The 27,137-nt window shown below is 47.7% G+C and overlaps 1 protein-coding gene across 3 annotated transcripts in view; it reads right to left on the reverse strand.

Moving 5' to 3' along the window:
* ctnna2 (catenin (cadherin-associated protein), alpha 2) overlaps positions 1-27,137 on the reverse strand; it is a 1,599,328-nt gene that overhangs the window by 407,741 nt on the left and 1,164,450 nt on the right. For all 3 annotated transcript variants that reach the window (XM_038793235.1, XM_038793233.1, XM_038793234.1), the window contains exon 10: positions 13,793-13,885. In XM_038793235.1, coding sequence (XP_038649163.1) covers positions 13,793-13,885 — 93 coding nt within the window. The remainder of the gene's footprint in view (positions 1-13,792; positions 13,886-27,137) is intronic.

Raw genomic sequence — 27,137 nt, forward strand, 5'->3', positions numbered from 1 at the left:
TCCTGTTTCTAACCTCAGCCCATACTACCTCAGAAGAAGAGTCCCCATCTAGCATCCTTTCCACCACCGTAATACTGTCCTTGACTAGCAGCGCCACACCTCCCCCTCTTTTGCCCCCTTCTCTGAGCTTACTAAAACACCTAAACCCCGGAACCTGCAACAACCATTCCTGTCCCTGCTCTATCCATGTCTCTGAAATGGCCACAACATCGAAGCCCCAGGTACCAACCCATGCTGCCAGTTCCCCTACCTTATTTCGTATACTCCTGGCATTGAAGTAGACACACTTCAAACCACCTACCTGAACACTGGCACCCTCCTACGAAGTCAAATCTGTGCTCCTGACCTCTATACTCTCAATCTCCCGTACCCCAAAACTACAATCCAGGTTCCCATGCCCCTGCTGAATTAGTTTAAACCCCCCCAAAGAGCACTAACAAATCTCCCCCCCAGGATATTGGTGCCCCTCAGGTTCAGATGTAGACCATCCTGTCTATAGAGGTCCCACCTTCCCCAGAAAGAGCCCCAGTTATCCAGAAATCTGAATCCCTCCCGCCTGCACCATCCCTGTAGCCACGTGTTTAATTGCTCTCTCTCCCTATTCCTCATCTCACTATCACGTGGCACGGGCAACAACTCATAAAAGGATTAAGAACGAGAGGGCACAGATTTTAAAAGTGATTTGCAAAAGAAGCGAATGTGATGTGGGAAAAAGCCTTTTCACACAATGAGTGGTGCGGGTCTGGAATGCACTGCCTATAAGTGTGATGGAGGCAGGCTGAATGATTACTTGAATAGAAACAATGTGCAGGAGTATGGGGAAAAGGCAGGAGAATAGCATTAGGTCGTTCAGGCAGCCGGTGCAAACACGGTGGACCAAATGGCCTCCTTCTGCACCATAATAATTCTGTGATTCAGTGATTACCACACAGCTATTTGGTAGTAGAGAATTTGGGTGTTCCTGAAAAAAAGAGACATGCTATAAAAGATTTTCTTCAGGCCAGCTTGCAAGAAATTATCAACAGAAAATCGGATCAACAATTTGTACTGCATGAGAAGAGAGAGCTTATTTTTTGGACTCTGACGTGTGGAGACATTGCCATGGAGAATGCAGCATGGAACAATTAACTGCCCAGCTTTGTTCAAGTTCAACACAGGCAGGCCTCCATTTTCTGGACTGCAATCTCCATGGCAACACCACCACCAATCAGAATCCACTTGCCAAACAATCAGCTCTCTCTTCTTATCATAGAATCATAGAATTTACAGTACAGAGGGAGGCCATTCGGCACATCAAATCTGCACCGGCCCTTACAAAGAGCACCCTACTGAAGCCCATGTATCTCCCCTACCCCCGTAACCCAGTAACCCCCACTTAACATGTTTTGGACACTAAGGGCAATTTAGCATGGCAAATCCACCTAACCCGTGCATCGTTGGACTGTGGGCGGAAACCGGAACACCCGGAGGAAATCCATGCAGACACGAGGAGAATGTGCAGACTCCGCACAGACAGTGACCCAGCCGAAAATTGAAACCTGGGACCCTGGAGCTGTGAAGCAGCTGTGCTAACCACTATGCTACCGTGCTGCCCGGCAGCAGTATGAATACAGTATGAATTGTTCTAACGAGTGCTATTGACAGCTGTCTCTTTTTTTCTGCATTATCATAATTCAATCCAGCATTATTAAATCCTGGTGGGTATTATTGATCAGAAACTTACATGGACCAGGCACACCAATGATTGCATAAATAGAGCAGGTCGGATTCTGGAAATTCTGTGGCAAGTAACTGCCTAAAACCTGTCCATCAACTACAAGGTGCAAGTCAGGAGCGTGTAATTTATTCTCCCTCACCCAACACCATTCAAGAAGCTTGGCACCAACCAGGTGAAGGCAGCCTGCATTCACCATCTGAAACATTCACTGCTTCCACCAGCAGTGCAAAGTGGCTGCAGTACATGTCATTTACAAGATGCATGTCAGCAACTCACCAAGGTTTCTCCATCAGCATCTTCCAAACTCACGACCTCTGTCAGCTAGAAAAATAAAGGCATGGGAGCACCAGCAGCTGCAGGTCTCCCTCCAAGCCACACATAGGGATGGATTCTTCCGCCCCGTCTGCCGCAAGATCGCTACGGACGAGATGCGGGCAATGTAAAGTCCATTTCCCTCGGGTGGGATTCTCTGGTTGCCGGGCGGGCACGGCCAGAGAACCCGCCCATAGTCTTGACTTGAAAAAATATTGCCATTCCTTTATCAAATCTGCCTCTATCCATATTACCAAAATCTGGACTTAAGTTTGAAGATGCACACCAGGACCCCATAGAAGTTTTGGTGCACACACATGCACAGAAAATGTGCAGAAAATGTTAACTCCTGATGGGCTGATTTTTGCTGCCTAAGACTCTGCGTGAATGTCTCCAACACTGAGCTCAGTGTCAGAGGGGCTGATTTAGCTCATTGGGCTAAGTCGCTGGCTTTTAAAGCAGACCAAGCAGGCCAGCAGCACTGTTCGATTCCCGTATCAGCCTCCCCGAACATGCGCCGGAATGTGGCGACTAGGAGCTTTTCACAGTAACTTCATTGAAGCCTACTCGTGACAATAAGCCATTTTCATTTCATTTTTCAGAGGTTTTGGGACTTACCTGGACATTTATCCAGCAAACATTATGCTGATGAATAACTGGTTGAATTCAGTGTAACTGAAACGAACACCACAACCAACTCCCCGATCACCACTCCAACCCTACCTGACTACACCTCTCTCAGTCTGACTATATCCAACCCCAGCCAACATGATTCTCTCCACCACCACCACCACCCCACCCCGAATCGACCTTTTACTCAACCACTCCTCTTGCTCAGCTTCTTACTTACTCAATCGCTCATCCAGATGAACCCTCTGAAGGACTATAGACCTTTTGAAACTTCCCTGAATAGGACAGCGAATGTCGTGAAATGGGCAACATGTCTTCTCTTCTCTTCGTCCATTTCTCCAGGAAGACCTGGCTGAAAAGGTGCAATATGATCGGGTCGCAGATATTTTCGCGGGCAGCAGTGGGCAACATGCTGACTGGAATATCTAAGCCATTGTCACTGGGTCAAAATCCTGCAACCCGCTACTCAACAGCATTTTGGGAGTACTTTCACCACACACCGAGTAGCAGTTTAAGATGGCAGATCTCAACCACTTCCTCAAGGGTAATTAGCGATGGGCAAAATATACTGGCCTTACCAGCAATGCCCACATCCTATGTTGCAGAATATCTTGAAATATGTGCTGACTGCATGCGGTAGCTTTTTATTATTCATGCATGGGATGTGGGCATTGCAGGGTCGGCCGGCATTTATTACCCATTCGCAGTTGCACATGAGATGGTGATGAGCTGTCTTCTTGAACCACGGCAGCTCATGTGGTGTAGGTACACACACTGTGCTGTTAGAGAAGAAGGTTAAAAAAAGGCAATATCACAATAATCACGGGGGACTTCAATATGCAGGTGGACCGGGAAAATCAGGTTGGTAGTGGATCACAAAAAGAGGAATTTGTGGAATGTCTAAGAGATGGTTTTTGGGAGCAGCTTGTGACAGAGCTTACTAGGGAACAGGCAATTCTGGATTTAGTGATGTGTAATGAGGCAGACATGATGAGGGAACTTAAGATGAAGGAACCCTAAGGGTGCAGTGACCACAATTCCTTACGTTTAAGGGTACTTTTAGACAGGGACGAGGGTAACTCTCTCATTAAGGTGCTAAAATGGGGAAAGGCAAATTACAATAACATTAGACAGGAATTGAAGATTTGGATTGGGTGCGGCTGTTGGATAATGAAATGAAAATGAAAATCGCTTATTGTCACGAGTAGGCTTCAATGAAGTTACTGTGAAAAGCCCCTAGTTGCCACATTCCGGCGCCTGTCCGGGGAGGCTGGTACGGGAATCGAACCGTGCTGCTGGCCTGCTTAGTCTGCTATAAAAGCCAGCGATTTAGCTCAGTGAGCTAAACCAGCCCCTCTCTCAATAAATTAACATCGGACATGTGGGAATCTTTCAAGCGACAGTTGATTAGGATTCAGGAAAGTCACGTTCCTGAGAGAACAAAGGAAAAGTATGGGAAGTTTATGGGCAGCACGGTGGCCTAGTAGTTAGCACAGCTGCCTCATGGCGCTGAGGTCCCAGATTCGATCCCGGCTCTGGGTCACTGTCCGTGTGGAGTTTGCACATTCTCCCCGTGTCTGCGTGGGTTTCGCCACCACAACCCAAAAAATGTGCAGAATAGGTGGATTGGCCACACTAAATTGCCCCTTAATTGGAAAAAATAATTGGGTAATCTAAATTTATAAAAACAAAGTATGGGAAGTTTATTGAGCCTTGGAAGCCGAGGGATATTGTGAACCTTGTCAAAAAGAAAAAGTAAACTTCCGGTGGCGGCGATGTCTGGGTGAGCCGCACATTCGGTGGGCTCTCACTCCGGCGGGCCTGAACAGCTGTTTCCCCGCGATAGCGGGACCACGGAGGCGGCAGAAAGGCTGCCGGGAACAGAAGAGGAGAGCGGGCTGCAGAAGATGAAAGTGTGGGAGGCCAGCAGGTGAGGAGGAAGGAGAGAGAGACGGAGGAAAGGAGGAAGCTGACCTGCAGGGTAAGATGGCGGACCCACGGACCTTCCTTCCTCCAGGACAAAAGGAAAAAAAATAAGTTTGGAGTTGCTGAGGAGGGACAGCTTGGACCCACTTCAGATGCCCAGGAGGTAAAATTGAAGGAGCTGGGCGAAGGAAAGCGGCAGCGGAGGCGCTGAGGAGCGGGCTGCGGCACATGGAACAGCGGGATTCCAGAAAGCAGAAGAAGAAGGAGAAAAAGGGACAGAGACAAGGACCGGAAGAAAATTACCTGGGACCTAAGATGGCGGACACACGGACCCCGGACTCAGCAATCCAGCTGGCGCTGGATAACATGCTCCAGGTAATGAAGTCCAGTTTTGAAGCGCTGAAGCGGGACAGCTTGGACCCAATCCAGAAAGCGGTGGATCAGCTGAACCAGAGGCTGGACGCCCAGGATGTTAAAGTTAAGGAGCTGGGAGAGGCGGTGGAGGAGCAGGCGGATGCGCAAACGGTTGCAGCGCTAGAAGTGGATGGCCTGAAAGAGCGGCAGAGAAGACTGCTGGACAGAGTGGAGGAGCTGGAGAATAGAGTCCGCAGGAACAATCTGAGGATGGTCGGCCTCCCGGAGGGGGCGGAGGGAGCTGATGCTGCAGCGTTTGTAGCAGACCTGCTGAAGCAGCTGATGGGGGCCGAAGCCTTTCCGCGACCGCTGGAGCTGGAGGGGGCACACAGAGTGCAGGCAAGGCAGGGGCGCCCCCCCCCCCCCCCCCCCCCCCCCCCCCGCCCGATGGTGATTAGGTTCCACAGGTTCGTGGACAAGGAGCGGGTGCTGCAGTGGGCAAAGAGCGCCAGGAGCAGCACGTGGAACAACAGTGTTCTCCGCATTTATCAGGACCTAAGCCAGGAGGTGGCTCGGCGGCGCGCAGCCTTTAAGAATGTCAAGGAGATGCTGTTCAAGAAGTACGTGAAGTTTGGTCTGCTGTTCCCAGCTCGGCTATGGGTCACGCACCAGGGTCAACACCACTACTTTTCCGAGCCCGAAGAAGCGATGGATTTTGTGAGGGACCTGGGGCTGGTCCCGAAAGGAGGCCCCAAGGACGCGAGTTAGGGCCCGAGGATTTCTGTGGGGAGGAACGCCGAATGTGCCTGGACTGCTGCTCAACGGTTTGCTGGGCCAAAGGGGCCAAGCGGAACATTTGAGACTCTTTCCTTTGTTCATGGACATTTATGTGCTTTTTCTCTTTTTTCTGTGGTTTTTCCCTTTTTTTTTTCCTGTTTGGGCTTTTTGTGCAGCTCGCGGAAGACACTGGAGCCGGCTTGCCCCAGTGGGTGGGGAGGAGGGCGGGGAAACAAGGGGAATGGGACAGGAAGGCGCCGGAGTGTTGAGTCACCGGGCTAGCAGATTGGCTAGTCAAGGAAGTCAGATGGGGGGGAAGTTACAGCCAGTTGATGGCAGGGGTGGGGGTATCGGGGGATGGGGTTAGGGGAGGGGGGGGGTTGTTCTGCTGACGGGAGAGGGACTTGAAATAGGCACTGGAAAGGAGGTCGAGGGTGGAGGCAGCTATAGGGCGGGCCAGGAAGGGTGCGACGTACGGGTCAGGGGCCGGCCCGAGAAAGGCTATGGCTGACCGGCGGGGGGGGGGGGGGGGGGGGGGGATGTGCCCCTGACCAGGCTGATCACCTGGAACGTCAAGGGACTGAATGGGCCGGTTAAGAGGGCGCGGGTGTTCGCGCACTTGCGGGCCCTGAGGGCGAACGTAATTATGTTGCAGGAGACACATCTGAAAGTGTCAGACCAGACCAGGCTAAGGAAGGGCTGGATTAGCCAGGTCTTCCACTCGGACTTGGACTCGAAGTCCAGAGGGGTGGCAATCATGATCAACAAGCGCGTGCAATTTGAGGCAGAGGGCATATCCGCAGACAGGGGGGGCAGATACCTGATGGTACGGGGCAGGCTGGAGGGGAGAAGAGTGGTGCTGGTGAATATATATGCCCCGAACTGGGATGACGTGGACTTCATTAAAAGAGTGCTGGGGAAGATCCCGGACTTGGATTCTCGCAGGCTAATAATGGGAGGGGACTTTAACATGGTCCTTGACCCGACTTTGGATCGGTCGTGTCCCAGAACGGGTAGACTCTCAGCAATGGCAAGGGAGCTGAAAGGGTTTATGGAGCAAATGGGGGCAGTGGACCCCTGGAGAGAGGGACAGCCAACAGGAAGGGGCTACTCATTTTACTCGCACGTCCACAAAGTATATTCCAGGATAGATTTCTTTGTACTAAGCAGGGACTGTATGGGGGAGGTAAAGAACAGGGAATACTCAGCAATTACCATTTCAGACCATGCCCCGCATTGGGTGGACCTGCAGTTCGGGGGAGCGAGTTATCAACGCCCGCAATGGAGGCTAGATGTGGGACTGCTGTCGGAGGAGGGGATCTGCGAGAGGCTTCGGAAATGTATAAAAAATTACCTGCAGGTGAATGACACTGGGGAGGTCTCAGCGGCGACCATGTGGGAGGCGCTAAAGGCAGTAGTGCGGGGGGAGCTGATTTCAATTGGGGCCCATAGAGCCAAGGCAGACCGGGCAGAGATGGACAGATTGGTCAGGGAAATGGGTCGGATAGATGAAGAGCACGCGGAGTCCCCGGGGGAGGTTTTACTCAGGGAGAGGCAGAGGCTACAGGCGGAACTGGGGGCACTATCCACGAGCAGGGCCGTGGAACAGCTTAGGAAGGCGAGGGGAGTGGTGTACGAGTATGGGGAAAAGGCTAGCAGACTGTTAGCGCAGCAACTTAGGAGAAGGGAGGCGGCCAGGGAAATAGGTAGAGTGAGGGACGAGGGGGGGCGCAAAGTGGAGGATCCGGCAGAATTGAATAGGGTATTCCGGGACTTCTATCGTAAGCTGTATACTTCGGAGCCGCCAGAAGAACCGGAGGGGATGAAAAGGTTTCTGGATGGGTTAACATTCCCAACAGTTGGTGGGGGGGGGGGGGGGGGGGGGGGGGGGGCGAGTGGAAGAGCTGGGGGCCCCGATTAGAGTAGAGGAGGTATTGGGGGGCCTAAAGGCCATGCAGTCGGGGAAGTCCCCGGGGCCGGATGGATACCCAGTAGAGTTTTATAGGAAGTTCTCGGAGCTGGTGGGCCCGGTCTTGGCGAGGGTTTTCAATGAGGCAAGGGACAGAGGGACCCTGCCGCCGACAATGTCACAAGCCACCATATCTCTGATATTGAAGCGGGGTAAAGACCCGGAGGTGTGCGTGTCCTACAGGCCAATCTCCCTGATTAATGTAGATGCCAAGCTCCTGGCAAAGGTACTGGCGGGTAGAATGGAGGACTGTGTACCGGAGGTGATTGGGGAGGATCAAACGGGGTTCGTGAAAGGTAGGCAGCTGGCGGCAAATCTGAGGAGATTGCTCAATGTGATAATGATGCCCCCGGCGGGTAGAGAGGTGGAGGTAGTGGTGGCTATGGACGCCGAGAAGGCCTTTGACCGGGTGGAGTGGGAATATCTATGGGAGGTGCTCGGACGGTTTGGGTTCGGGGAGGGATTGGTGGATTGGATCAAATTATTATATCAGGCCCCGAGGGCCAGTGTCAGGACCAACAGAGAAGTGTCGGAGTACTTTAGGTTGTACCGAGGGACCAGGCAGGGCTGCCCGCTCTCCCCGCTGCTGTTTGCGCTGGCCATAGAGCCGCTGGCAATTGCACTGAGAGCCGCAGAGGGTTGGAAGGGGATGGTGAGGGGCGGGGTTGAACACAGGGTTTCTCTTTATGCAGAAGACCTGCTCCTGTACGTGTCGGACCCAGTGGCCGGGATGGGAACTATACTGGGAATGCTGAGGGAGTTCGGCCAGTTCTCAGGATACAAATTAAATACGGTCAAGAGTGAAATGTTTGTGGTACAGGCAAGGGGCCAGGAGAACAGATTGAGAGGGCTACCGTTTAGGTTAGTTGAGGAAAATTTCCGGTATTTGGGAATCCAGGTGGCACGAGACTGGGGCAGGCTGCAGAAGTTAAATTTGGCCAGGGTGGTGGAGCAAATGAAGGGAGAGTTTCGGAGATGGGATGCACTCCCGCTGTCGCTGGCAGGGAGGGTGCAGACTGTAAAGATGACAATCCTCCCTCGATTTTTGTTTATTTTTCAGTGCCTCCCGATCTTTATCCCACAGTCCTTCTTCAAAAGAGTTAACGGGCTGATCATGAGCTTTGTCTGGGCGGGAAAGTCTCCACGGGTGAAGAAGGCGATGTTGGAGAGGAACCGCAGTGAGGGAGGGCTGGCTTTGCCGAGTCTGGTCAATTATTACTGGGCGGCCAACATCGCTATGATAAGGAAGTGGATGGTGGGTACGGGGTCTATTTGGGAGCGGGTGGAGGCGGCTTCGTGCAGGGGCTCCAGTTTGGAAGCCCTGGTCACGGCTCCTCTACCGCTGCCGCCGGCCAAGTACACCACCAGCCCGGTAGTGGTGGCGACCCTGCGGATATGGGGCCAGTGGAGGAGTCATGTGGGGGAGATGGGGGCGTCTGTCTGGGCGCCAATCTGCGACAACCATCGGTTTGCTCCCGGCAGTATGGATGGGGGGTTCCGAGTATGGCGGCGAGCAGGGGCGGGAAGGGTGGGTGATATGTTCCTGGAAGGGAGCTTCGCGAGTTTGAGGAGCTTGGAGGAGAAATTTGGGTTGGTAAGGGGAAATGATTTTAGATACCTACAGCTGCGGGACTTTGTTCGTAGACAGGTCCCATCTTTCCCGCGCCTCCCGCCAATGGGGATCCTAGACAGAATAGTCTCTGGGAGGGACGAAGGGGAGGGTAGAGTCTCGGGTATTTATAAGGTGCTCATGAGGGAGGAAGGGTCCCAGACAGAGGAACTGAAACTTAAATGGGAGGAGGAGCTAGGCGGGAAAATGGAGGATGGGCTGTGGGCAGAGGCCCTGAGTAGGGTAAACTCGACCGCGACATGTGCTAGGCTCGGGCTGATCCAATTTAAGGTCGTTCACCGGGCCCATATGACGGTGGCTCGGATGAGCAAATTTTTCGGGATAGAGGACAAATTCGCTAGGTGCGCGGGAGGACCAGCGAACCATGTGCACATGTTTTGGGCATGCCCTGAGCTGAGGGGGTACTGGGAGGGATTTGCGGGGGTCATGTCCCAGGTGCTAAAAACAAGGGTGGTGATGAGTCCAGGGGTGGCAATTTTTGGGGTTTCGGAAGACCCGGGCATCCAGGGGGAGAAAGCGGCGATGTGCTGGCCTTTGCTTCCCTGATAGCCCGGCGACGAATATTATTGGCGTGGAGGGACTCAAAGCCCCCGAAGACTGAGTGGTGGCTTGCGGACATGTCAAGTTTCCTGGGGATGGAAAAAATTAAGTTCGCCTTGAGGGGATTTGTGCAGGGGTTCACCCGGAAGTGGCAACCATTTATTGACTTCTTTGCTGGAGAGTGAACGTCAGCAGGGGTGTGGGGGGAGGGGGGGGGGGGGGTAGAGTAGAGTAGGAGGGAAAATATGGCGGGTAGTACGGGTGGGAGGGGAGCGGGCTTGTGCAATACGGTACGATGGAAGTATTGAAAGTACGTGGATGTTTGCACATTTTTGCCTTTTTTGCTTCCTTTCTGATGATGTCTGTAACTGTTTATAAAGCCAAAAACTACCTCAATAAAATTGTTTATTAAAAAAAAAGAAAAAGGAGACTTGTGTACGGTCTCGAAGGGTGGGGACTGTCAAAACACTTGAGGAGTATAAAGAAAGTAGGAAGGTACTGAACCGGGAAATTAGGAGGGCTAGGAGGGGTCATGAAAAGTCCTTGGCAAGTAGGATTAAGGTGAATCCCAAAGCTTTTTATTCAAAAGTAAAAAGCAAGAGGGTGGCCAGGGAAGGATTGGACCAGTTAAGGACAGTGGGAGGGAATCTATGTGTTGAGCCAGAGGAAATGGGCGAGGTACTAAATGAATACTTTGCATCTGTGTTCACCAAAGAAAGGGACTTTGTGGAAGATGATTTTTGGGTGGGGTGTGTAGGCAGCCTGGATCATGTTAACATCAAAATGGAGGAGGTTTTGGGTCTTTTAAAATATATTAAGGTAGATAAGTCTCCTGAGCCGGATGGGATTTACCCCAGAATACTGAGGGAAGCAAGGGAGAAAATTGCTGGGGCCTTGACTGACATGTTTGTATCCTCATTGGCTACAGGTGAGATCCCAGAGGATTGGAGAATAGCTAATGTGGTACGATTATTTAAGAAAGATAGCAGGGGTAATCCTGTAAACTATAGGCTGTCAAGCCTCATGTCGGTAGGAGGTAAATTATTGGAGAGAATTCGCAAGGACAGGATTTATACCCATTTGGAAACAAATGGACTCATGAGCGAGGTGGTGACAAAGATGATTGATGAGGGGAGGGCGGCGGATGACAAGGTGCCTCATGGCAGACTGGTACAGAAGGTGAAGTCACACGGGATGAAAGGTGAGGTGGTATGATGGATACAGAACTGGCTCAGTCACAGAAGGCAAAGGGTAACAGTAGAAGGGTGTTTTTCTGAATGGAAGGGTGGGACTAGGGATCTGTGCTTGGATCTCTGTTGTTTGTAGTGTACATAAACAATTTGGAGAAAATCGTAGCCGGCCTGATTAGGAAGTTTGCGGATGACACCAAGGTTGACTGAGCGGCAGATAGTGTTGAGGATTGTCAGAATTTACAATAGAACATGGATAGGTTGGAGACTTGGGCAGAGAAATGGCAAATGGAGTTTAATCCGGACAAATGTGAGGTAATGCATTTCGGTAGGTCTAACATAGAGGGGAAATATACCGTAAATGGCAAAACTCTTAGGAATATAGAAAGTCAGAGAGATCTGGGGCGTGCAGGCCCACAGATCTTTAAAGGCGGCAACACAAGTGGAAAAGGTAGTCAAGAAAGCATATGGAATGCTTGTCTTCATTGGACGGGGCATCAAGTATAAAAAATAGTAAGTCATGCTACAGTTGTATAGAACCTTGGTCAGGCCGCACTTGGGATATTGTGCACAATTCTGGTGCCACACTACCAGAAGGATGTGAAGACTTTGGAGAGGGTGCAGAGGAGCTTGTTGCCTGGTCTAGAGGGTGTTAGCTATGTGGAGCGGCTGAATAGATACGGAATGTTTTCATCCGAAAGACGGAGGTTGAGGGGTGACCTGATAGAGATCTACATTGTGAGGGGCATGGAAGAGTGGATGGGTAGCACTATTTCCCAGGGTGGAGGCGTCAGTCACCAGGGGCATAGGTTTATGGCTCGTCGGGCAAAGTTTATTGGAGATGTGCGAGGCAGGTTTTTTACGCAGAGGGTAGTGAATGGCTGGAACGTGTTTCCAGGGGAGGTTGTGGAATCAGAATCATTAACAGCGTTCAAAAGGCATATTGGCAAACACATGGATAGGATGAGTATAGAGGGATACGGCAAAGTGCTGAGGGTTTTGGAAAAGGTTGGTATCATGACCAGTACAGGCTATGAGGGCTGAAGGGCCTGTTCCTGTGCTGTATTGTTCTTTGTATGAGGAACGGTTGGGGGCTCTGGGTCTGTACTCGTTGGAGTTTAGAAGGATGAGGGGGGATCTTATTGAAACCTACAGGATACTGTGAGGCCTGGATAGAGTGGATGTGGAAAGGATGTTTCCACTTGTCAGAAAAACTAGAAGCAGAGGACACAATCTCAGACTAAAAGGACGATCCTTTAAAACTGAGATGAGGAGGAATTTCTTCAACCACAGGGTGGTAAACCTGCTGAACTCTTTGCCGCAGAAGGCTGTGGAGGCCAAATCACTGAGTGTATTTAAGACAGAGATAGATAGGTTCTTGAATAAGGGGATCAGGGGTTATGGGGAGAAGACAAGAGAATGGGGATGAGAAAAATCTTAGCCATGATTAAATGGCGGAGCAGACTCGATGGGCCGAGTGGCCTAATTATACTCCTATGTCTTATGGGCCCAGTCACGGTGAAGTAACAGTGTTGTATTTCCAAGTCAAGGTGGTAAGTGGCCTTGGAGGGGAACCTCCAGGAGTTGGTGTTCCCAGGTATTTGCTGCCCTTGTCATAAGTTCATAAGATATAGGTGTAGAATTAGGCATGCGGCCCATCAAGTGTGCTCCGCCATTTTATCATGGTTGATATGTGCCTCATCTGTCCTTCTAGATAATAGTGGTCGTGGGTTTGAAAGGTGCTGTGTAAGGAGCCGTGGTGCAATGCATCTTGTAGATGATACACACGGCTGCCATTGTTCATCAGGGGTGGAGAGATGTTTCTGGAAGGGGGAGCAATCAAGTGGCTGCTCTGTCCTGGATGGTGTTGAGCTTCTTGAGTGTTGTTGGAGTTCCACTCATCCGGGCAGGTTCTTCATATGTTATCGGCCTTCGCCTTTGTTCTCTCCTCCCTTTTCCCTGGTTCTGTACTCGTTTGTAAAGTGTTACATCTTCCAGCTCTGGTGCAAGGTCACAGACGCTGAAATGTTTACTGTCTCTCTCTTTCTCTCTCTCGCCACAGATGCTGACTGACCTGCCGAGTCATTCCAGCATCTCATGCCATGAATTTCCCCATTTCCAGTATTCCAGGACATAGACAGAAAAAAACAACAAAGATTACTGAGCACCAACGCGCAGAAGCGGCAGGATTGAAGGGAAATGCACTCTGCCTCCAGGAGAAACCTGACAGCTGTTCATTATGTTTGGTGTGACTGGCATTAAAATCAGCTTCTGGGGATGATTTCACGCTTGGATCAAGAATTATGAATGGGAATTAAAACGGCACATTCAGAATTCCAGGCTTGGATTACATTCACACTTGGATGTCCTTTGGTTATCCGGGTTGGAACGGCAGCACTAATAGATTTTTCCGCAGCTCCTGCTTTTCATGCACATGCTTTTGGAATATTCTCGCCTTTTGTTTGCATTGAAGTTTTCAGCCGTGTTTTAAGACAGCAGGGGATGTGCTTTATATTTTGCAAACAGGAGCATTGTGTGGTAAAAGAAAAATAGCTTTGTGCATTTGTTTCTAAATCGCATGATTTGGTTTCAAGGCACCTGCTGTCATTCAGGCTGTGAAAGATAATCGGAACAGTATTATCTATCCACTCCTATAATTTTCATACTGATAGCTTTTTGTTTGAAATGCCTTGCATCTATGATGGTGCAGCAGCCAATACCATGTTTGCAGCAGCATCCTTTCTTACCTGCGGGCAGAGGCTATCGATCTGTGTTGCCGCCATGCGAACCAACTTCACGCCTTCCTCATTATTTGAAATGGAGCACGCCAGGTTTGCAACCTGTAATTTAGATAGCAAATGAGAAAGTGCATTACAAAATTTGACACTTTCCTAATGTGCATCATCTGTAGGGAAATCAAGTAGAAGTCAAAAGGACCATTATCGACATTATAAATGAACAATGCTGGGCCTCATTTGCATCTGAGCCACAAACAACTCAGTGTTTGGAAGATAGTTGCTTGAATATGTGAATCACTTTACTCACTGATATTGGTTTGCTCTCAGCATGTTTTAAGTCATGCATAATTCCGCCCAAGGCTAACTGGGTTAAATACATCATACAAAGATGGGGCTGAGTCAATCAGATCAGAAAGATTCCGAGTTCAATCTCTGACTCTTGAGTGAGCTGTTCTCAGTTAGAGCTTCAGGTTGGTCAGCAGACGTGGCCTCAGAGGGAAAAAGGTTAGCCAGCACTTTCATTTTGGATCGCTGTCTGACATCCCCTCTGGGAAATACCGATGACCATTAGACCAATATTCTGCGGAGACTGGAGGCCTCAATTTTAACTCCGCCCCTCTTTGTGGAAACCATATTTGGGTGGCAGGGAGAAGTTAAAATGGAGCAGAATTCTTTTCAAAACTGCAGGTGGGCCCCATATAATCGGGGCCCAATGTGCCATTTTGACCTGAGGCGAGTAATGCTGCCTTATTCCCCACCTGGCAAAATCTCTTGGAAACAGAAGCCAAGTCTAAAGGGAAATTTAGTATTTCTTGACTAGGTTTTCATGTAGGCCAGGAAGTCGCGGAAAATATCTCTGGTTCCCACGTGGAAACCTTGGGCAACCCCCACACACCCTCACCCAACATAACCAGTGCGCTGAGCACCATTCCCCCTCACCCCCAATGGTCTGATTTTAGTGGCCTAACAGTCACTTCTGAACGCCACCTGCCGCTACAGGTAGACAAGCTGGCCACTATGCTGAGTTCACATTGGGCACCGCTTCACGGTCAACACTCAAACATGAAGAATGGTCATTTCAATGAGCTACAAGAGCAATGCCAGTACCTGTGGAATCCCCACTGACGTCAACAATGTTTATATAACACCCTTGATCGAACAATAATGCCAAGGTGCTTCCTAAAAGTGACAAAGGAAATACAAACACCAAGGATGAGTTTGGGGCAATAAGCAAAAACGAAATAGGAGAGAAAGTATTTGAATGTTTTTGGATGTGGAAGAGAGATACAGCAGGGGAGAGATAATCAACAGGGATTCAAGGCTTTGCAACTTATGGTGAAGCAGAGGGAGGAGAATGTCTAGAAATAGCAGAAAATGTCGGAAAGTTTGCATTGTGAAAAGGCAAGGAGATTGCCAAGGAGAAAATTGGAGATGATGGGCCGAGAGGTAATTAAAAAAAAAACTTGGATGAGAATTTCCGTTATGGTGGAGGGGGCTGGGGATAGAAGCAGGTGGGAAAGGGTGAGGGATAGAATTCAATGTTTGAGGAGGGCACCAAACCTCTTGGGGAACACTTGGCATAGTGGCCATGTCACTGGACATCCATACGCCCAGGCTAATGCTCTGAGAACAGGGGGTTCAAATCCCACCATGGTCATTGGTGGAATTTAAAATCCATTCATAAAATCTGGAATATAAAGCTAGTCTCAGTAATGGTGGCCATAAAACTATCATTGATTGTCATAAGACAATCCTCCCTTCAGGGAAGGAAATCTGCCATCCTTATCTGGTCTGGCCCATATATGACTCCAGATCCACAGGAATGTGTTTGTCTCTTAACTATCCTCCGAAGTTACCCAGTAAGCGACTCAGTTCAAGGGCAATTAGGGATGAGCAACAAACGCTGGACTTGCCAGTGACACCCACACCTCACGAAAGAATATTTAAAAAGAGGAACAAACATTAAATGAGAGTTTATTCAGGTACTAACGTGAACTGGTCAACATCAAATTTGGTTGGTGTTGACCAATCCCATCAACTAATTGGCTTCAAAATGTTTTCAATAATTTGATTTCTACCTTGTGGTTATAAAGGGTCCTTTCTGAGCAATGTTTTTCTGGGAAAGGAGAAGGAAGAGAAGTGCTGTTCGTCTGATATATCTGGGCCATTTTAGTTCCAACAAAATGGACTTTTATACATTAATGGTCAATTGTATTCATAAAATTACTTTTCAAAAGTATAAAGTGGGCTGGTGTGTTGGAAAAGAAAATCTTCCCCAGCTTCTGACCTGCTGCATTTCTAACACACAGCAAAGGAGCAAGCAGGTTACTTCTCCTGTGTATTTTCCCAGGTAACACAGCAGCATATTGAGTTGCCGGGGAGAGGTTTGTTTCAATTTGAAAAGCATCCCCAAGAGCTGCAGAACACTTATTCAGGACTGGAAGCAGACAAATCACCTGTTCACAGTTCATGGCTTGCAAATTTTTTTTCCCCCCAACTGCAACAATGAAAGAACCTCAGACAGAAATCCTGCAATAAAACATGTCGCATTGGCCAGGACAGCTGGGAATGTTGGTGCTCATTTAAATCTCTCCGTGACTCCGCGATTCACGATTTTCTCGCCGGGCCAAGAAACGTTCTTCACCCTGAGATAAGCAATCTCCATTTTGGGGAAAAAAGAAGCCTTGATTAATTTCTGATGCAATCTTATGAGAGCATAACCTACTGGAGCGTTTCTCTGTCTGTTCTTTTTCATTCTCTCACAAGGTTTTGGATCCCAGGATTTGCCTGACAGTACGGCATTTCTGCTGCTAGCTTCACACTTTTATGCTCACAGACTGAAGTGCCGGTGGAGGAGATGTGCCAACTGGCTGCCTTACGTGCATAACACGTTTGTGTCGCTCCTTTTGTCCTGGTGCCTTGTTGATGTGGCAGCTGATCAGGAAAAGAGAGCTGGCAGCAGAACAGTGAGGGAGTTTTCTTCCCAACCGGTGCACGAACATTGTTAAGATGCATTTCTGGGAGAGGGCCAGGAATTGAGGAAATGGGGTTGTGCGTCTCACTAATGTTTTATGAAGGGATTGCAACTCAAAGGGTTACTCTCAGGAATGTGTTTTATGGAGTAAGTGACCTAAATTTGCATCTATGTTGTAAATTTAGAAATATATCATGCTCCTTCTTGAAACCATTTAATGATTCAGACTCCACCGCACTATGGAGCAGGTCAATAAATTCACCACCCTCTGCGAGAAGTAGCTCCCCCTCATCTCAGTTCTAAATCTACTGCCTCTCAACCTATATCTGTGACCTCTCATTCTAGATTGCCCAACAAGGGGGAACAATTGGTTTACGTTTACCTGATCAATCCCTTTTATTATTTTATATACCTGGATCAGACCCCCTCTCATTCTTCTAATCCCAGCGAGTATAAGCCCAAACTGTCCAATCTCTCCTCATGCGTCAACCCTTTCATCCCTGGCATCAATCTGGTGAACCTCCTCTGAACTGCCTCCAATGCCACCACATAACGAGACCAGAACTGGACACAATACTCCAGATGTGGTCTCACCAACGCGCTACACAGTTGCAACAACATTTCTCTAATTTTATACTCCAGTCCTTTTGCAATAAACACTAACATTCCATTTACCTTTTAATACATGCTGTACCTGCACACCGACTTTTTGCTAATCATGAACAACGACACCCAGCTTCCTCTGCCCTGACGCATTTTGAATCTGTTTTCCATTTAGATAATAATTTGCCTTTCTATTTTTACGGCCAAAATGGATAACCAAATTTTGGTCCATTCTCCAAGCCTATCTATATCCGTCTGTAAATTCTTTATCTCCTCTTCAATGTCTGCTTTCCAAAATTGAAGTGACCACATATGTATTTTAGTATCACCTGCAAATTTTGCCATGTTACATTCTGTCCCTGCTTGTCAATCATATAGATTGTGAATAGTCGAACCCTATGAAAATGTTATATGTTTCAATTAGATCGCCTCTCATTACAAAGGACATAGCCCTAATTTACTCAATCTCTTCCCAGAGGATAATCCCCTCGTCCCTGGAAGAAGTCCAATGAATCTTGGTTGCACTCCCCTCTCGGGCAAATATCTCCTTCCATAGGGAAGGAAACCTAAACTGCACACTGTTTGCCTTGTACTATTGTAGTAAAACATCTTTATCCCTGTACCCCAATTCCTTTAATGTGAAAACTAACATACTATTTGTCTTCCCTAATTGTTTGCTGTACCTGCATGCTAACTTTCTGTGATACATGCACAATTAAACACCCAGGTGTCCTTGAATACAAACACTTCTAAGTCTCTCACTATCCAAACAATATTCTGCTTATTTTATTTTCCTGCCAAATGGGATAACTTCAGAATTTCATCACATTGTATTCCATCTGCCATGTGCTTGCTCATTCACCAACCTGCCTGGATCCCTCATCTGCCTCTTTCCGTCCTCCTCACCACTTACTTTCCCACCTAACCTTGCATCTTCAGCAAATTTGGATACAATACATTCAGTCCCTTCATCTAAGTCATTAATACAGTTTATAAAGTGCTGAGGCTCAAGTATTGAACCTTGCAATACCCTGCCACTTACAGCCTGACAACCTAAAAAAATTATTCCTCCTCTGACTTTTTTGTCCATTAACCAATTCGCAATCCATGCTGATATATTATGTTAAATCCCATGAGTCGTAATTTTGTGTAATAACCTCCTGCGTGGCACCTTTTCAAATGCATTCTTAAAATCCAAAATTGAAGCTGCCACACACACCTCTGGCAAAGTTTGACAAAACGACATTCGGTTGAGACAAGACCCCTGCCACACTTTCATCGAACTATGTGGAAATTTCCAACTACGTTCTGAATAATGCTGGTTTTCCAAAGAAATATACCGCACCTAAGAATCAAACTCAACAAGATCAGATCATAACTGATATTGCAGACGTGAGTTTTTAGCCTTCTCAGTTCATTTTGGCACAGCGTCAAGTCCGCATAATTCATCAAGGTCTATATAACGAAGCAATTCTGCTTCTCTTCAGCTCCCTGCAAAGCCTGTCATTACTGAATAATATATCACATGTTAAAGGCTTGCAAATTCTCTGCACACTACATCTCTTAGTTGGCATGTCATCTCATTCACGCTGCAGTGACTTGTCATTTAATTTAAGGGTTTGTGCAGCTAATATTTTTCCTTGGCAAATAATACGATGCAAATACAGTCCAGCTCCTTTCAATGCAGCGACATTCAGCTGGATAGATGCATTTGCATCAACATATATAATTGCACAAAATTAAATGTCAAATCAAGCTTGATCATCGGAACTGTTAAGATTCCAATGGGAGGATTTTCTATAGGCATGTAAAATAATTCTAAGATCAACAAAACATGATTGCAAACTGCAAATAATTTTAAGAATGTGATGTTTTGGCCACCCTCAAATATATTGGCTTTATTTTTCTTCTACTCAATTTTTAAAACTCAGAGATTTAATTTTTTGATATGATCAACCTTATTTTATCTAGTTAGCAAACGCTCATCTCTGAGAAATACATTTTCAATATAACCTTCACTGAGTTGTACATAATTGATGCTCTGACTTGTTTATTCTAGTTTCCAAAGCCACACTACATGCCTTTTCTTCACTCTATGCATTCTCTCTTAGTCTTGAACTAAACATGTTGGATTCTATTCAACTTCAGCAAGTGGTCGTGCATGGAAAGTATTCCGCCTGGAGGTCGGTGACCAGTGGTGTCCCACAGGGAGCTCTGCTCTTTGTGGTTTTTATAAATGACTTGGATGAGGAACTGGAAGGGTGGGTTAGTAAGTTTGCCGATGACACGAAGGTTGGTGGAGTTGTAGATAGTGTCGAGGGCTGTTGCAGGTTACAACAGGACATTGACAGGATGCAGAGCTGGGCTGAGAAGTAGCAGATGGAGTTCAACCTAGATAAATGTGAGATCAATTTGAATTCTGAATACATGGTTAAAGGCAGGATTCTTGGAATTGTGGAGGAATAGAGGGATTTTGGGGTCCATGTACATAGATCCCTCAAAGTTGCCACCCAGGTTGATAGGGTTGTTGAGAAGGCATATTGAATTGGCTTTCATTAACAGGGGGATTAAGTTTAAACCCTGGTTAGACCACATGTGGAATATACACCACACTGTGTCCACTTCTGGTCGCCTCATTATACAAAGGATTTAGATGCTCTGGAGAGGGTGCAGAGGAGATTTACCAGGCTGCTGCCTGGATTGGAGGGCATATCTTATGAAGAAAGGTTGAGGGAGCTAGGGCTTTGCTCACTGGAGTGAAGAAGAAAGAGAGGTGACCTGATAGAGGTGTACAAGGTGATGAGAGGCATGGATCGGATGGATAGCCAGAGACCTTTCCCCAGGGCGGACGAGGTGAGAGGACATAATTTTAAGGTGATTGAAGGAAGGTATTGGGGAGATGTCAGAGGTAGGTTCTTTACACAGAGTGGTGGGTGCGTGGAATGCACTGCCAGTGGAGGTGGTGGAGTCAGAGTCATTAGGGACATTTAAGCGACTCTTAGACAGGCACATGGACACCAGTAAATTGAAGGGGTGTAGGTTAGGTTGATGTCAAATTCTGATAAATGGCTGGCACAACATTAGAACATAGAACATAGAACAGTACAGCACAGAACAGGCCCTTCGGCCCTCGATGTTGTGCCGAGCAATGATCACCCTACTTAAACCCACATAACCCGTATACCCGTAACCCAACAATCCCCCCATTAACCTTACACTACGGGCAATTTAGCATGGCCAATCCACCTAACCCGCACATCTTTGGACTGTGGGAGGAAACCGGAGCACCCGGAGGAAACCCACGCACACATGGGGAGGACGTGCAGACTCCACACAGACAGTGACCCAGCGGGGAATCGAACCTGGGACCCTGGAGCTGTGAAGCATTGATGCTAACCACCATGCTACCGTGAGGCCCCACATTGTGGGCCGAAGGGCCTGTACTGTGCTGTACTGTTCTATGTTCAACTTTTTTTTTCTCCAGGACTTGAACTACCCACTGATTTTTAATTCAATGCAAAAATCGTAACCTCACTTAAAGATTCTGCCCAGATTTACTTCACATAATTTTCCATTCAATTCCACTTTGGTGTTATCCTGAACTATTGGCCATTGTTCTTCGCCTGGGCTTGTCCATTTTCCAGCCAGCTTATTTTTTTATCTTTACCAAGCAGAATGGTGTGACAATCCTGGCTGTTAACCCACTTCGCATTGTCGGATAGTAGAAGTAGATTGCCACAGAGAGTACATCTCTCTGATGGCCCTGAAGTCACAAAGAACTTTGCCATTGACCTTAAAGTGTTTGGCAATCACCATGGGTGCAAGTAACAGATTAAATAATAATATGTTAAAGATAATGAAATATATGAAGTGAAAAAGAAAGAATAGGGCTGCTGGAAAATGTAGGGGTGTGGGATTAATTGAAGAGCTCGACCATAGAGCCAGCACAAACACGGTGGGTTGAATGATCTCCTTCTATGTTTTATCATTCTATGCTCAAAAGTGTTGAAATGCAGGAAATCACAAATTCGAACCTTGACTGATACATAAATCTCGACCTTCAAATCCGCAACAGGAACATTTATAATTTTGTTAAGATACCAGCACAGTAAACGTCTGGGACAAAAACCATTAAGATATCCCATGTGGTAAGGCTGACATATCTCTACGGCTGAGTAAGGTTCCGAACTTGAAGAAAGTTAACTTTGAGGTATGAGACGTACATTGGCTAGGATAAGCTGACAAAGGATACTTAAGGGGTTATAATAATAACAATCTTTATTGTCACAAGTAAGCTTACATTCACATTGCAATGAAGTTACTGTGAAAAGACCCTGGTCGCCACATTCCGGCGCCTGTTCGGGTACACGGAGGGAAAATTTGGAATGTCCAAATTACCCAACGGCACGCCTTTCGGGACTTGTGGGAGGAAACCAGAGCACCCGGAGGAAACCCACGCAGACACGGTGAGAAGGTGCAGACTCTTGACAGACAGTGACCCAAGCCGGGAATCGAACCTAGGACCCTGGAACTGTGAAGCAACTGTGCTAAAAGTGGGAGTGGGATACTGAATTTGCATGGTCAGCCATGTTGAATGCAGGTGCAGGCTCGAAGGGCCGAATGGCCTATTCCTGCACCTATTTTCTATGTTTCTATGTCTCTTATCTTGTACAGCTTGAAAAAGACAAAATTTAAGCTGGAAGGCTCCTGTCTGCATCTAATTTCAAAATCTATTGTTTCAATCCCTCTCATTAGGTTTCTGCACTTGCCACACTACTGATGTAGTAATTCTCAGTCACAGACCATATTCTATGTGATTGTGACAAATGTAAACTTTCCCTCTTCATACTTCTCTACCTACCTTCAGCCTTTGACACAGCTGACCACACCATTCTCCTCCAAAGCCTTTCTACTGTCGGCCAGCTGGGTTCTCGCCTGGTTCCACTCTTATTTATCTAATTGTAGCCAGAGTATCACTTGCAATGACTTCTCTTGCTGCTCCCACACCATTACCTCTGCTGTCCCCAAATGATCTATCCTTGGCCCCTTCCTCTTTCTAATCTATATGCTGCTTCTTAACAATATTACCTAAAAACACAGCATTAGTTTTCAGCTGGACGCTCATGACTCAATCCTCCATCTCATCGCTACTTCGCTGAACTCTTCGACTGTTGCTAAATGACCAGGCTGCTTATCACACATCCGGTACTGGATGTACTTTCTCTGAACTCTATTCCCTAGCTACCAACTCTATTGGTAACAGTCTGGGACTAAACCAGACAGTTTGCAATTTGTGCCATGTTTGTTTCCAAGCCATTCCCATATTCGTGCCTTCACTAAGATCATCTTTTTCTTCCTCCAAAACATTGCTCAAACTTCCCCGGAGTGGCAAACAGCAGCGGATTTTCATTAAAATGGAAGGCGCCTGTCTCGCCTGACAGGCCTGACTCAGGCTGAATGAGAGTGAAGAAGCCAAGCACCACCATGGTGCCAGCGGCAAGGTGCAAAAGGAAAGGAGCGGAGAAGGACACGCCCCGGTTTTACAGCACTTGTTACCATAAAGCAGGTGAGTTTAAAGGTTCTAATGAAAAGGGGAAGTGAAGTATAAAAGACCATAAGACCAGAAGACATAGGAGCAGAATTCCGCCATTCAATCATGGCTGATATTTTTCTCATCCCCATTCTCCTGCCCTCTCCCCATAACCCCTGATCACCTTATTAATCAAGAACCACTTTATCTCTGTCTTAAAGACACTCCGTGATTTGGCCTCCACAGCCTTCTGCAGCAAAGAGTTCCACAGATTCACCCTCTGGCTAAAGAAATTTCTCCTCATCTCTGTTTTAAAGGATCGTCCCTTTAGTCTGAGATTGTGTCCTCTGGTTTTAATATTTCCTACTAATGGGACATCCTCACCACGTCCACTCTGTCCAGACCTCGCAGTATCCTGGATGTTTCAATCAGATACCCCCTCATCCTTCTGAACTCCAACGAGTACAAATACGAGTACAGATACGAAAATAAAGATCCAGGGGAAGGTGAGTTTACCGGAGCTTTAGTTTCAGGAAACAGCTGTTATGGCGACATACGACAGAAATGTTTCCAGTCGGGCTAACAGAAGTGCCAATTCCAGTCCGGGCCCGCTTTTAAAGAGTAAAGTACCAAAGCCCAGCTGGGATGCTTCCGCCCACTGCAGGGAAGCTTGTATTCTACAGGTCCCCATTGGTCTTGTAAAGGTTATTACAGGAAGTTTCTAAACTAAGTGAATGAGAGGTAGGGGTAGGGTTCAGACTTTGGCGGTGGGATCTGGACATGGGAATGGTGGGGTTTCAACATCTGCAGGGAGATCTGCACATGGGGGGGGTTCCAGATATAAGAAGTGAGGATTTGGACATCAAGGAGGTGGGAAATCGGACGTCTGGGGATGGGTGATTCGGATAGCAGGCGGGTTATGGGCAGGGGTATAGGGCCAGGTTGGGGGGTTGTTCGGACGGATAGGACGACAGGTAGTTAATCGGGTAATGTGGTGAATCGGGTTGGGGGTATCAGGTCAGGATTAGGGGTTCACCTCAAGAGGGTGTCAGGTCGGTTGAGGGCTCAGGTTAAGGGGGTATCGCGGTGGTCAGATCGGGTAGGATGGGGGGGGGGGGGGTGGGTCAGGATGTTCGGGTCAGGGGGAATCCTGTCCAGGGTGTCTTTTGGGTCTGCGGGGTGGTTGGGCCGGTCTGAGCTAGGCGCAGTCTAGTCAGGGGTCAGATTGAGGGGGGGAATGTGTGGGGAATGCAGGGGAGACCATCCTTGGTTTGGGTTGTGTGGGGTTCCCCTGGGAGGTCACAGATGTTGGATGGGTGGTTTAAGAGATCAGAAGATGAGGGCTTCAGAGAGCAGAGGGGTGTGGGGCCTGGTCATCAGAAGGATGGGGAATTTGGACATCAGGGGTTCGTTCCAGATGGAGGTGTGGGGCCGGATCAGGGGGGGGTGGGGTCATTCAAGCCAGGTGGGTTCGGATCGATGGGGGCTAGTTCAAGCAGGGGATTCTGGTTGGGTCAGTTTTGGGTTGCGGGGAGGGTCTTTCAGGGTCAGGTAGTGGGAGGGGTGTCATGGGTTGGAGGTGGTTGGGTCAGTGTGGGAGTTGTTTGGGTCGGGTGTGGGGTCAGACCCAGTGGGCCGGGGCATCAGGTCAAGGTGGGGGATGGAGAATCCTTGTAGGTGGGGCAATGGAGGTGGGGAATATCGTAGGGGGGGTGTGGCGTTCTTGTTTAGGGGTAGGTATGGGGAGTTGGGGGGTGTAATTTTATCATGCTGGATGTTCAAAGTAGTTACTCTGAAGTTCCAAGTGATTTTTTTTCTTTCCAGCTCTTTCAGAGTAACCTCTGAGTGTAAAACTGGCACACCGTCTGAAGTTAGCAATTTAAATCACTTTCTCAAATGGGAACCACCTAGCACACTTGTTCAGGGGAAGTTCTCCCCCTATTGGATACCCCCAAATCTGATGTCAGGGAGCCAGGGAGTTCTCACCTGACATGGCTTTGTTACCCTAAATTGGACTATTCCAACATACTCCTGACTGATCTCCCACATTCTACCCCCGGTAAACTTGAAGTCTGCTGCCCTTGTCTTAACTGGCACTAATTCTTGCTCTTCCATGAGGAGAGATAATATGAGAGGATCATCAAATGAAGTCATGGACAGTATACAGCGAGCCTAACAAGAGAAGTTGTTCTGGACCGAATGAGTCAGGGCAGACAGAGTACATTTTAGTAGCAGTGAAAGCGGAATAGGGTACAGAAAACGCAGGGGTGAAATTAAAAAAGAAATGACAAAAGCAAAGAGAAGGCAGGAAAAAGTATCAACTAATAGAATCAAGGAAACACAAAGTTTTATAAATACACAAACAGCTTAAGGAAACTAAAAAAAGTGTATGGCCAATTGGAGACTAAAAAAGTGACGTGCATATATACTATAAATATATAGTTTATATAGTTTATAATTAGTGGTTAGCATCGTTGCTTCACAGCGTCAGGATCCTGGGTTCGATTCCTGGCTTGGGTCACTGTCTGTACGGAGTCTGCAAGTTCTCCCCGTGTCTGCGTGGGTTTCCTCCGGGTGCCCCGGTTTCCTCCCACAAGTCCCAAATGATGTTTTTGTTGGGTGAATTGGGCATTCTGAATTCTCTCTCAGTGTACCCGTACAGGTGGCTATGTGGCGACTAGAGGATTTTCACAGTAATTTCATTGCAGTGTTAATGTAAGCCTACTTGTGACAATAATAAGGATTGTATTAATTAGAATGCACGATCTTACAATATATAGTATATATCATTACCTGTAGTCAACATAGGTAAGTTAAACAAAATGCAAGAATATGCAAGGTTTTGAATCTGTTCTTGTATTTTATATTATTCATCCAGGTCCACCTGTTGTTTTCACTGCTTGGCTGCTGCCTTATTAGAAATGCATTCTCAGTATAGCACAATGTTGGAGTGTTCAATTGTCAACCGCTGTCATAACCTCACCAAATACATCTGGCTTTGCTCAAATGCAGCGTTTCTATTTGAGCTTGCAGTAATGGCCATCGTTGGGTGTAAGAGGATACAAACATGTTTGCGTTTCCTTGTGTGCGTGTGCTTTCAGGCTGCCAAATGACATTTTCCAATTAGAAACACAGCAGATGTGTCATCAAACTATTCTTAAAATATCCCTGCCCAGAATGAATTAATTTGTAGCGCCAGTAATTTTTGTTTCGTGTAACACTGCGCCTAGATGTCATCTCTCTCCTTTTGTTATTTCTGAATGATGTCTCTCGGCTAGTGTAGAATACAAGCGACCAACAGAGCTAGGCAGGTTTCTCTGAAGTGCACAAATTGCTAGATTTGCCACTGAAGCATTCTGAAAAGAACAGTAATGTCCTGTCACACCGAATCTATAACCTGAGAGCTCTGGAAATATTCTTCATATGTTTAACATTTCTGCTCAATTTATACAATTTTCTGAACAATGTTTCCTTAAGTGGTTGTCTTGTTCCGTGCTAGACTCTCAACTGTGGGCCAGAGGTTAGGGGGTAAAGCTGCAGTTTATTACTTGAGCACGTAATCTAGGCTGCCACGTATTGCAGTTCTGAGTTGTATTGTCGGAGGTGTGGTCCTTCAGATTCTACATTAAATCAAGGTACTGCCTGTCTGTTCAGGTGGATGCGAATGATCCAGCGTCATTCAGTTGGGGACACTCTTACCTTTCGCATCAGAATGTATGTGTTCAGGGGCGGCACGTGGCCCACTGGGACAACGGCGCTGAGGACCCGGATTCGAATCCCGGCCCTGGGTCACTGTCCATGTGGAGTTTGCACGTTCTCCCCGTGTCTGCGTGGGTTTCACATCCACAACCCAAAGATGTGCAGGTTAATTGGACTGGCTACACAAATTGCCCCTTAATTGGAAAAAAAATAATTGGGTATTCTAAATTTATATAAAACCAAAGAAGGTATGTGCTCAAGACCCACGCCAGAGACGTCTACCGGGATTTTCTGCTCCTGTTTTCATCAGGTGGGTTCAGTGGCAGGAACGGAAGGTCTTGTGAGATGAATGAAACAAGCAGAAATAAATGCCTGATGCACATTATCCCCCGCCCCCCCCCCCCCCCCCCCGCCAGTAATGCAGCATGTTCTTCGGCCGCATAATCTCCAAACATTTGCATATAACCGTCAGGCCTCCATGCCGGACTCATCCTACCCCGCCACGTAAGAAAGTCCACTCACGTCGGCATGAGGGCAGACCTAATGAG

The sequence above is a fragment of the Scyliorhinus canicula genome, chromosome 3, assembly GCF_902713615.1.
Source record: "Scyliorhinus canicula chromosome 3, sScyCan1.1, whole genome shotgun sequence".
NCBI classification, from domain to species: Eukaryota; Metazoa; Chordata; class Chondrichthyes; order Carcharhiniformes; family Scyliorhinidae; genus Scyliorhinus; species Scyliorhinus canicula.